At 41.2% G+C, this 12,668-nt stretch overlaps 1 protein-coding gene across 1 annotated transcript in view; it reads right to left on the bottom strand.

The window, feature by feature from the left end:
- Positions 1 to 12,668, bottom strand: part of COMP (cartilage oligomeric matrix protein) — a 93,974-nt gene that overhangs the window by 35,642 nt on the left and 45,664 nt on the right. Inside the window, exons 8-10 of the mRNA XM_069964496.1 lie at positions 4,846 to 4,950; positions 2,017 to 2,124; positions 756 to 915 (exon numbers count right to left, since the gene is read on the bottom strand). Of these exons, the coding sequence (XP_069820597.1) occupies positions 756 to 915; positions 2,017 to 2,124; positions 4,846 to 4,950 (373 nt within the window). The remainder of the gene's footprint in view (positions 1 to 755; positions 916 to 2,016; positions 2,125 to 4,845; positions 4,951 to 12,668) is intronic.

The raw sequence follows: 12,668 nt of genomic DNA, 5'->3' as shown, positions 1-12,668 counted from the left end.
AGCCATCAAATAAAATAAAAGTCATACCTGTTACATATCTTTGTAATTGTAACGACTTGAGGAAAATATATATAATATGTCAGTTTTTCCATAGGACACACGGCGTAAAAATGAAGCCCCCCCAAAGATAAAGAATTGTGTTTTGTTTTTTGTTTTTCAATTTCACCACACGTATAATTTTTTTTCTGGTTTTGTAGCATATTTTATGCAAAAATTCAGTCTGCCATTGCAAAGTACAATTAGTGACACAAACAATAAGGGCTCATGTGGGTTTGTAGGTGTAAAAATGCAACTGCTATGGCCTTTTAAGCACAAGGAGGAAAAAACGAAAAAGCAAAAACGAAAATTAGCCCGGTCCAGAAGGGGTTAAAGTGTATGTTTATTCTCTACAAAGAAACTTTCTGAACTATCATGGTCATTTTAAAACTGTTCTCGTTTTAATAAAATGAATGCACATTGCTATAACTTTATGATCAATGGGGTTCTGACTTCTGGGCCCCTCACTGATTGTGAGAATAAAGTTTTGTCTTTTTCACTTTCTCTGCTTTACAGGGAAAAACAGTGAATGGGACTGAGTGCTACACCACCATCGCATCTCCTTCATTCTCACAAAACGAATATAAGAACAAAAAAATGTTTGGAAAGTTATCTGTAGAGCCATAGTTTTGCAGTTTTTGTCCTATCTTTGTGTTTAGCTATTAAATACATTTTACACATTGGTATGTATTATGCTTCAAGTAAAAATTCAAACATACTGTCTCCATCCATGTCATCATCGCAGACATCTCCTTTCCCATCTCTGTCAGTGTCTTTCTGATCATCATTCTTGATGTTACGGCAGTTATCACAGGCATCACCAAAGTTGTCTTGATCTCCGTTTCTTTGATCCACATTAGGAACATACACACAGTTATCCTGCATTGGAAGGCTTGTTTCATCATTAATAGAAAGGCAGAAATTCATACATTCATGTTACTAAAATAACTCAAAAAGTGTACTGTTTGGTAGAGGAATTTGTGCCCAGCCTTTTTACCAATAAAAGAATGTATCCAATCAGGATATCCCTACCCCTGATCCTAATTTAGGGTATGTTCACACAGAAAATATGGCGGAATTCCGTGGCGAATTCCCGCCGTGCTCAGTGCTGCTGTAAGTAAATGAGAGGGTGCACGCTTCTCCGCTGCCGTCACTCTCTGTTCGAAGAAGTGACATGCCCCTTCTTTGAGAGGAGAGCAGCGGTTGTGGAGGAGCGAGTGTTCTCCCATTGAGATGATATGATATACTGGGGCAGGAGTAATTCCGTGGCGGGGAGTTCTGCCGCAGAATTACGCCTATTTTAGTGTGAACATACCCTAATACAGTACAAGATAGTGATGTGATTGGGAAAAATAACATCATTGAGTGTGGCTATATCTTTAGGAAAGGAACGGAGGCTGATTGAAATGATATCAGCATACGTTCTTTTCTGCAGGGGTGGCATTGCATTGAATTTAATGCAATGTCACCTGTTGTGTTCCGACATTGTTATTTAACGCCCGTTTTTTAGAACGGATGTAAAAATAATGTACATGCTGGTGGCCTTACTTTACAGTGTAGAGAATAGTTAATTGATTTGCAGGCACACCTAATGGTGCCCACAATTCAATTGTAAAAAAATAATGTTCCTGCAGCTGATACAGCAAAGCCCCCCTGGCATCTGGCAGTATAACACCGTCTATTGCTATGCAATTGACATTGTTATACGTAGTGAGAGCATAGCCTTATACTGACTTCCTTACCCACCAGTGCACCAAGCAAAATAAAAGCAGTTTGCTATACACTCTGTAATATTGATAGTTTTGCTACTGCCTTCAAGGACTATGGTAAGAAAACCAATAATGGACAATTAAATGTATTCATGTATTCACTGACATGCAGAATATAAAAAGACATATATAGCATATTTTAACATAAAGTATGTTTTGGTCTGCTTCTTCTATTCGAATGCTTGACATGTTATACAAATATCTAGCAAACCTGTGCATTTGGAATACCATCACCATCAGCATCATCATCACAGGCATCCCCAATTCCATCTTTATCAGCATCTTCCTGGCCTGAGTTAGGGACAGTCACACAATTGTCCTGAAAAGAAGTGAAAAGCATCAGCTTATTAAACATTTATATTAAATTGAAAAAGTCATAGACCACCTGTTTAAGTAAATGATCTGTACAATGATTATCATCCATACTTTATTCTTTCATATTCTATTTATACTATATAAGACATATGATTTAACATCATTGTAATGAATTGTTAAATTTTTTTTTATCACATTTATTAAATATGGAGCGAGTCAATCAAAAAATACATAACCCCGACAACAATATTACAATAAAGAAAGAGAGTAATTGTTTAGGTTATTATAATAACTATGCTAAAAAGGAAATCAATTACTTTACATGTGAATTTAATATTAGCGTCTCCTTTATGTATTTTTATTGACTAATCCAGTTTATTCTACATTATAAGGCTGTGTTCACACACAGTCAAAATGACTGTTTAACATTTAACATTAAATTACGGGTCATATTTTATAATCGGTGTTACTCATATAACAATGCCCGTCATCATTTTGTCATTGTGTCAACATAGCTGTAAAATGTGATTTAGTGTCCTGAAATATTGGGCAATTTTTATGAAGTATGGCGGTTGCTTTTTGGCTCACCACTCACAAGGTGTAACCATGTTGCCTTTGTCAAGCACCTTGTGAGTTGTGAGCAGTAAAACAACAGCTAATTGTTTGACCAGACCTGTTACTCTGCTGTGACCTTATTCCTACTCTATTAGTACAGTGGTGCCTTGGATTATGAGCATAATCCGTTCTGGGACTGTGCTTGTAATCCAAATCCACTCTTAAACCAAAGCAAATTTTCATCATAGAAATGCAGATAATTGGTTCCCCACCCGGAAAATAAAAAAACTGTGAGCTCTTAAACCAAAACGCTATTAAACCAAGTTACTCTTAAACCAAGGTACCACTGTACTATATTATGGTACTATGTTATGTAATAGTAGAAAATAGTAGAAAAAGAATAAATGTTATTCAAATATACATATACAGTAAGGGTAAATTCACACGGACGGATCTGCAGCGGATTTTTCACTGCAAATTCGCAGCCCAATCTGCTGCGGATCCTATGCCGATGACTTTCAATGAGAATACATACTCGCAGTGAAATTTATATCCTGCTGGGAGTATGTACGTGACAGCGCCATTAACCCCCCACCAGCTGGAGCATACATTACCTGCTCCGTGCTCTGACTAGCTTCAGGGGCTCCCGGCGTCTTCACGTCTCGTTCAGCCAATCAGTCGCTGCGGCGGGGCAGTGCACTGATTGGCTGAGCGGGACATCAAGCTGAGAACCCCTGAAGCAAGCAAGAGCGTGGAGCAGGTAATGTATGCTCCAGCTGGTGGGGGTTAATGGGGGTTAATATCACATACATACTCCCAAGTATGCAAGTATGTATTGTCATTGAAAGTCATCGACATAGGATTCACAACGGATTTATAACAGGGGGCCATCTATAAGGGGGGCGTAACAGGGGGCCATCTATAAGGGGGATAACGGGGGCATCGAGAAGGGGTGGATAACAGGGGGGCATCGATATGGGGGTGGATAAGGGGGGCATCTATAAGGGGGGATATAACAGGGAGCCATCTATAAGGGGGTGATAACAGGGGAGCCATCTATATGGGGGTTATAACAGGGGGCCATGTATAAGGGGGTTATAACAGGGTTGCCATCTATAAGGGGGGATAACAGGGGGACATCTATAAGGGGGGTATAACAGGGGAGCCATCTATAAGGGGGATATAACAGGGGGATCGCAAAGACTAAGCCTACCCACTAAATGAAGGTATAAAGGGGCCAATACAGATGTGCAGTTTGTAGAGATGAGGATGGTGCCAGAGTGAGGAGCCTAATATGCTTCTCTGGCAGATTCTGTGGATTTGTGGCTCTGAGAAGTTCTTATGATGGCCCAGGGCAGATGGAGAAGAATATGAAAAGGGAAGAACTCAGATCAGATCAGAGAAGACGTCTCCTGTAAGTCACTGGATATAACTGCACTGTAATTTATATGGTGTATAGAGCCTGTGTAGGGCTGGCTCTACCTCTATGTGATTGTATGAGGTGATATTGGTGTTTGTACTTAGTTTTTATTTAGTAGCAGCAGTGGTGTTAGTCAGTATGTGGTGGTATTAGTCAGTATCAGTAGTGGTGTTAGTCACTATGTGGTGGTATTTTTTGTTACCTATTATCTGGTACTGTGTTTTCCTAGTTTTAGTATACAGTATTTGGTCAGAAACAGGTATAGCAGTAATATGTATGGTGATAATATTTCCTTCCTATATACTGGTATTTTTGGTAATATCGGTCTTGGTATATATATATATATATATATATATATATATATATATATATATATCTCAATAGCAGCGCTTGGTCATTAGTAACTGCACTGTAATCACTTATATAGTGTACAGAGCCTGCGTACCATTGGGGGTCTAAATGGGTCAGTGTATGGTTTGCGCTAGTGTACTGACACAGCCCTGCGGTCACTGTAGTACAATAGTGCCATCATAATTATTCCTGATGCTGGAAGCTTCCTGGTCCAGTCTACAGAACAGTGTGACGGTATGGTGATTATATGGTAACAGTGTGACGGTATGGTGATAATATGGTAACACTGTGACAGTATGGTGATAATATGGTAACAGTGTGAGGTATGATACGAGTGCAATTAATTGGCTGAAATATTTTTTGTTATTGGTTTTCTACATTGGTTTTTTGGGGTCTTACCTTTTTGCATCTTAGATCAGAACATCGCAGCTTTTCATCTGGGAATCCATCAATGTCTGTATCCTTCGCACAGATTAGTCCATTACCAGCCCATCCCACTTTACACTGTAGAAAATTGTGTAAGAATGTTATTATTTTAACTAAGTTGTTTAACTGAATGTCATTATGCATCATTACAGTTCCTGTAATACATTGGCTTGTAATAAAGATTTGTAAGGGCCCTCCCCTACGCAAAACACAAAGCACTGCATATATATATATATATATATATATATATATATATATATATATATATATATAAAAAACTTGGTGATGTGGCCAAAAAATAAAATCTCTTATGGCCAGAGACAGTGTCTGTCAGAGCAGGGAACCAATGGCTGCCTGCTCTGTCAGTCCACTGTTTTAACTATAAGGGCCCATTAGGGACATTTTGATTAAATACATAGGTGCAACAACAGACTGCCTTCTGCTTAACCCCTTATGTACTGCAGTGTGTAAGTGACCCAAAATTCAGAAGACAAGGGGGGAGATTTATCAAAGGGTGTAAAATTTAGACTGGTACAAACTGCCCACAGCAACCAATCATAGCTCAGCTTTCCTTTCAGCACTGCCTAAAGCTGAGCTGTGATTGGTTGCTGTGGGTAGTTTGCACCAGTCTAAATTTTACACCCTTTGATAAATCTCCCCCAGATCTCTCACTGATCTCTTTACTGCTAGTGCACTGATAAACCCTGACCTCAGCCTGAAGCTCTGCACATTTTCCTACTTGATTGCTGCAGGGCAGAGAACAGAGGTCAGGGTTTATCAGTACAGTGAACCAGAGATCACTTTGTCTTCTGCTTTTAACCCTTTTTTGTGTTGCAGCATGTAAGTAAACATTGGGTCACTTACACACTGCAGTACATAAGGGTTAAGCAGAAGGACACAAGATGGCTCCTGTCTTCCCCGTGCATCTCTGGGCCCCCTGCTGCACAGGCTCCATAGCAGCTGCCTACCATGCCTCTATGGACCTCTAAAGGAACTGAAGACAAGGCTCTTTAGAAGCAACCAAGTGTAACTTGCATCTTTTCACTCACAATGTAAAGAACCTTTTAGGCTGTGTTTATATATGCAAAAAAGATACAAAATACAATGTGAATGCATAATTTAAATTAAGTAATTGATCATTTTACTGCAGTGCTGCATCATTTCAGGCTATGTGCACACATATCGTAAATTAACATTTAATTAACTTTAGTTAGCAATATTAGCTGGAACCTTACTGCATTACTTAATTGCAGTAATTAATCACTTAATCGCCTTCAGATATTTGACAGATTTTTGAAGCCAATGCCAGGAATGGATTTGAAAAGAGTAGAAATCTCAGTCTTTCCTTTATGATCTGTTCTTGACTTATAGTCTGTTCCTGGCTTTGGCTTCAATAATCTATGAGATCATCTGTCTGTGTAAACAAACTATTAAGGGTATGTTCACACAATTTGGAATTTCATAGCATTTTTTTGAAAACACACTATAACTCAGGCTTATTATCAAGCAACTGAGCATTCATGATAATTGGCTGTGCAAAGGTTGTGCTCACACATAGCATTTAACCCTTTCCAGCACAAGGACGTAACTGTACGTCCTCGCGCATGTGGGGGTGTTCAGAGCAGGGCCGCGCGGTGACCCCGCTCTGAACCGCTGCGGTCCCGGGTGCCGCATGTAGCATGAAAAATTGTAATAAAAAGCAATCAAAAAGTCGTATATGCGCAATCAAGATAGAAAGAACACATCATGGCACAAAAAATGACACCTCACACAGCCCCATAGACTAAAGGATAAAAGCGCTATAAGCATGGGAATGGAGAGATTTTAAGGAACATATATTTGTTAACAATGGTTTGAATTTTTTAAAAGCCATCAGATGCAATAAAAGTTATACATGTTACATGTCGTTGTAATCGTAACAACTTGAGGAACATATATAACATGTCAGTTCCATAGGACACACGGCGTAAAAACGAAGCCCCCCCCCAAAGAAAAATAATTGTGTTTTTTTTTCAATTTCAGCCGCGCATATAATTTTTTCTGGTGTAGCAGCATATTTTATGCAAAAATTCAGCCTGTCATTGCAAAGTACAATTAGTGACACAAAAAATAAGGGCTCATGTGGGTCTGTAGGTGTAAAAATGTAACTGTTATGGCCTTTTAAGTACAAGGAGGAAAAAACGAAAACGCAAAGACGAAAATTAGCCTGGTCCTGAAGGGGTTAATTAGAGCTATTTTGCTGTAAATTGCACAATTTGTGGTAAAATATCGCTATTTTGCAGTGTTTTTGTCACAATGAAGAATTGCGTAGTAATAAACTTTGCTATACTTTAATATGTTTAACTTTCAAGATCACACAGAGGGATTCACTTTGCTTCTGTTGCGCTTACAGTCCTTTTACAGATAAATCCCTTAAAGCGGAATTGTCATTTGAATGTCATTTTTCTGAAAACAATAAATATCAATAGTGCAAGCAATTTTAAGAAACTCTGTAATAGGTTTTATTTAGCAAAAGAGTTTCCTTCTGTACTCAAAAAGCTGTTTTCTTAGCCCCCCCCCCCCCTCACTTCAGAAGAAGCAGGATTTCTGTGTCCATTATGCTCTATGGAGAGGGGAGGGGCTGTTAGAAGTGAATAAGAATGGAGGAGACTTCCTGCTCACTTATCTCCCTCAGCCCCTCCCCCCTCCATAGGATATAATGGACACAGCAGAACCCGATAATCAACAGATAAGAAGTGAGAGGGGGAGGCTAGGAAACTGCTTTCTGAGTAAAGAAAGAGGCTTTTTTGCCTAATAAAACCTATTATAGAGTTTCTTAAAATCGCTTATACTACTGATTTCTGCAAAAAAAAGACAGTTACACTTTAAGCACTTGTTGACAAGTGATTTGTTTTTATTTTAAACGATCAATGTTAAGACGAAAAGAAAAATTGCTAGAAAAAGTTGTTAATTCAATCATTTTAATATTATAAAGCAGTAATACCCTGTTGTCCACCACCCGTTAAGGGTACGTTCACACTTACCGGATCCGCAGCTGATTTTCTGCTGCGGATCCGCAGCAGATTTCGTTTAAATAACTGAGCACAGCATCAAATCTGCACCATCAAATCTGCTGTGGATCTGCTGCAGATCTGCTGCGGATCCTGTAGGTGTGAACGCACCCTCAAGGAGTATTCCCTTCATAGTAAATGTTGACATATCTCTATCGTCCCCTATGATCCTAAATGAAGGAGCTGTAGTGCCCTTAAATGTGGCTGTGTTGTTGTTGAAATGTTAAAGGGGTCTTGATTCCTCTATTTTAATGATTAACAAAGGCTTAAAGTGACACTGTCACCCCCTTTGTGCATTCTGACATCTCTACACAGGTGTAATGGGTAAATTTAGCGGTTTTCATACCTTATTTTATATCATATGTCATGGTGCTTGTTCATCTTTCATCAACTGCAGATTATTGGTGGGCCGACCTAAAGGGGGTGGGGCCTAGACCTGTAGGACAGCCTGTTCCAATGGCTGGTGGGGAACAACGGTGGTGTTGTGGGTGGGGCTAAGTGGCGCTAATACCGCAAGGCCCCGCCCACTTAACATAATCTGCAGTTGATAAAAGATGACTTTTTACTTGAACAAGCACCATGACATATGATATAAAATAAGGTATGAAAACCGCAAAATTTACCCATTACACCTATGCAGAGAAGTCAGAATGCACAAAGGGGGTGACAGTGTCACTTTAAGTCCCTATTACACAGGTCGATGTGGAGAGCAAGCAGCTGTCAGGTCAGCTTTCGCTTGCTCCTCAGGTAAGAGGCGCGGGGGGGTTATAGACGCGGGGGGGGGGGGGCTGTCCAGGTAATCGTCTTTTCATAGGAGACAGTGGTGGTCTGCTGCTGACGCTCCTGTTACGTGAAGTGGTGTCAGTAGATCTTTAACCCCTTCAAGACCAAGCCTATTTGCACCTAAAAGACCAGGCTCATTTTTCTAAATCTGACCTCAATTTATGTCTCAATTTATGCTCTTATAGCTCAGTGATGCTTTAACGTATGCTAGCGATTCTGAGAATGTTTTTTCGTCACATATGGCACTTTATATTAGTGGCAAAATTTGGTCACTACTTTGTGTGTTTTTTGTGAAAAACATCAAAATATCATGAAAAATTGAAAAAATTTGCATTTTATGAACTTTGAAATTCTCTGCTTCTAAAAAAAGAAAGTCGTATCACATAAATTAGTTACTAAGTCACATTACCGATATGTCCTATTTATTCTGGCTTCATTTCATAAACATATTTTACTTTTTTAGGGTGTTACGGGGCTTAGAAATTTATCAGCAAATTACCACATTTTCGTGAAAGTTTCCAAAACTGATTTTTTTAGGGACCAGTTCTTTTTTTAAGTTGATTTAGGAGGTTTGTATATTGAAAACCCCCATAAGTGACCCCATTTTGGAAACTACACACCTTAAAGAATTAATCTAGGGGTATAATGAGCATTTTAACCCTACAGGGGCTGGAGGAAAGTATTCACCATTAGGTTGTAAAAAAATGAAAAATTAAAATTTTCCAATAATATATACGTTTAGATTAAAGTTTCTCATTTTCAAAAGGAACATGAGAGAAAAAGCACCCCAAAATTTGTAACGCAGGTTCTCTTGAGTACTACGGTACCCCATATGTGGGCGTAAACCACTGTATGGGCACAGAGCGGGGCTCAGAAGGAAGGGAGTGCCAGTTAGCTTTTCCATTGCAGATTTTGCTGTAGAATTTTCCGAGTGCCAGGTGCATTTGCAGAGCCCCTGTAGTGTCCGCAGAGAGAAAACCCCCCCATAAGTCACCCCATTTTGGAAAGTACACCCCTCAAAGAATTCATCTTGGGGTAGGATGAGCATTTTGACCCCACAGGTGTTAGAGGAAAGTATTCAAAATTAGACAGTAAAAATTTAAAACTCTAATTTTTCCAATAATATGTTCGTTTAGTTTAATATTTCTCAATTTCACGAGGAACAAGAGAAAAAAAGTACCCCAAAACTTGTAACGCAGGTTCTCCTGAGTAAAAAGGTTCCTCACATGTCGGTATAAACCACTGTATGGGCACACAACAGGGCTCAGAAGGAAAGGAGCACCAATTAGCTTTTTCAATGCAGATTTTGCTGAAGAAGTTTCTGAGCGCCAGGTGCGTTTGCAGTGCCCCTGTAGTGCCAGCGGAGTAAAATCTTGCCATAAGTCACCCCATTTTGGAAAGTGCATTCCTCAAAGAATTCATCTTGGTGTGTGGTGAGCATTTTGACCCCACAGGTATTAGAGGAAAGTATTCAAAAGTAGACAGTAAAAATTAAAAAAACTCGAATTTTTCCAATAATATGTTCCTTTAGTTTGAAATTTCTCAATTTCACGAGGAACAGGAGAGAAAATTCACCCCAAAATCTGTAACGCAGGTTCTCCTGAGTAGAACGGTACTGCATATGTGGGCATAAACCATTGTATGGGCACACAGCCGGGCTCAGAAGGGAAGGAGCGCCAATTAGCATTTTCCGTGCAGATTTTTCTGAAGAAGTTTCTGAGCACCAGGTGCGTTTGCAGAGCCCCTGTAATGTCTACAGAATAGAACCCCCCCAAAAGTCACCCCATTTCGGAAAGTACACCCCTCAAAGAATTCATCTTGGGGTAGGATAAGCATTTTGGCCCCACAGGTATTAGAGGAAAGTATTCAAAATTGGCCAGTAAAAATGAAAAACTTGAATTTTTCCAATAATATGTTCGTTTAGTTTGAAATGTCTAAATTTCACAAGGAACAGGAGAAAAAATGTACCCCAAAATCTGTAACGCAGGTTCTCCTGAGTACAACGGTACCCCGTATGTGGGCATAAACCTTTGTATGGGCACACAGCAGGGCTCAGAATGGAAGGAGCGCCAATTTGCTGGAGCAAAACCGCAGCTAGTAATAGTTATTAGAATAGTGCAGTTACTAAAATAAAATAAAAAAAATAGATTACAGGTAATGTGGGGTGGTTTCAGACAGTCTGGGGTGGTTCCAGGTAATCTGGAGGTGGTTACGGGCAGTCTGAGGTGGTTACGGGTAATCTGGGGTGGTTACGGGTAATCTGGGGTGGTTACGGGTATTCTGGGGTGGTTACGGGTAATCTGGGGTGGATACGGTCAACATGGGGTGGTCACGGGCAACCTGCTGTGGTTACAGCAACCTGGGGTGGTTAGAGGCAACCTGGGGTGGTTAGAGGCAACCTGGGGTAGTTATGAGCAACGTGGGGTGCATTCGGACAACCTGCTGTGGTTACAGACAATCTGGGATGGTTACAGGCAACCTGCTGTGGTTAGAGGCAACGTGGGGTGGTTAGAGACAATCTGGGGTGGTTACGGACAATCTGGGGTGGTTACGGACAATCTGGGGTGGTTACAGGCAACCTGCTGTGGTTACGGATAAACTGAAGTGCTAATAGGTAATCTGAGGTGGGTACCTGTAATCTGGCATGGTTAGGGGCAATCTGGAGGGGGTCACTGGCAATTTGGGGTGGTTAGAGGCAAGGTGCAGTGGTCAGAGGCAAGGTGCGGTGGTCAGATGCAACGTGCGGTGGTCAGAGGCAAGGTGGGGTGGTCAGACGCAACCTGCGGTGGTTGCCTGCAATCTGGGGGGTACATGTAATCTGGCATGATTACGGGCAACCTGGGGTGGTTATGCGCAACCTGCGCTGGTTACGGGCAACCTGGAGGGGTTACAGACAATCTAGAATTGTTACGGATAGACTGAAGTGCTTATAGGTAATCTGGGGTGGGTACATGTAATTTGGAGTGGTTATAGGCAATCTGGGGTGATTACGGACATTCTGGAGGGGGTCACTGGCAACGTGCGGTGGTTACGGGCAACGTGCGGTGGTTATGGGCAATGTGCGGTGGTTATGGGCAACGTGCGGTGGTTATGGGCAACGTGCGGTGGTTATGGGCAATGTGCGGTGGTTATGTGCAACGTGCGGTGGTTACAGGTAATCTGGGGGTTACGTGCAATCTGACATGATTACGGACAACCTGGGGTGGTTACGGGCAACCTGCGGTGGTTACGGGCAACCTGCGGTGGTTACGGGCAACCTGCGGTGGTTACGGGTAATCTGGGGGGGTTAGGGGTAATTTGGGAGTAAACTGCAATTATTACTATAATAAAAAGTGTGTGTTTAATTTTTTTTTTGTATGTTTGTCACTTTTTGTACTTTCACTTGTATACATTCATTTTCACTGTATTACTATGATTACTGTGATATTTTCTATCACAGTATTCATAGTTTAGTGACAGAGACCAAATTGGTCACTTTAAATTTTCAGAGCTGGCTGGTTGTGGAGCGCATGCGCACTTCATAACCAGCCAGGACGTCGAGCAGGAAGGAGCTCCAGGATCTGGTGAGTATATGGGGTAGGGGAGGGTGACTGGGGGACGGGGGTGACAGGGGGGGTGTGGGGCGACTTGGGGGGTGGGGGGACATCACTTTTTATCCCCTGTCACCAATCATTCATGGTGACAGGGGATAAAAAGTGCCGGGGAGCACATGGCACAAGCCATCAGCGGTATATAGTATATACCGCTGATCGCTTGTACTGTGACCCCACAGGGGGGTCCCCGATCACTGCCCCATGCTCTCTGCTACCTCCGGTGGCGGAGAGCATGGGTCTTTCATTCATTTTTACTATTTGATCACTGTGAACAGACATTACTGATTAGTGGGATCGCAGCTGATTCTCATTATCTCCGGTGCTGTACACAGATGAGAGCGGGATCGCTATCCCTGCAGCGATCCCGCTC

Source organism: Dendropsophus ebraccatus, chromosome 3, assembly GCF_027789765.1.
Source record: "Dendropsophus ebraccatus isolate aDenEbr1 chromosome 3, aDenEbr1.pat, whole genome shotgun sequence".
Classification (NCBI taxonomy): Eukaryota; Metazoa; Chordata; class Amphibia; order Anura; family Hylidae; genus Dendropsophus; species Dendropsophus ebraccatus.
The sequence above is the reverse complement of the archived record's forward strand: the minus strand, read 5'-3'. Positions and strand labels throughout refer to the sequence as shown.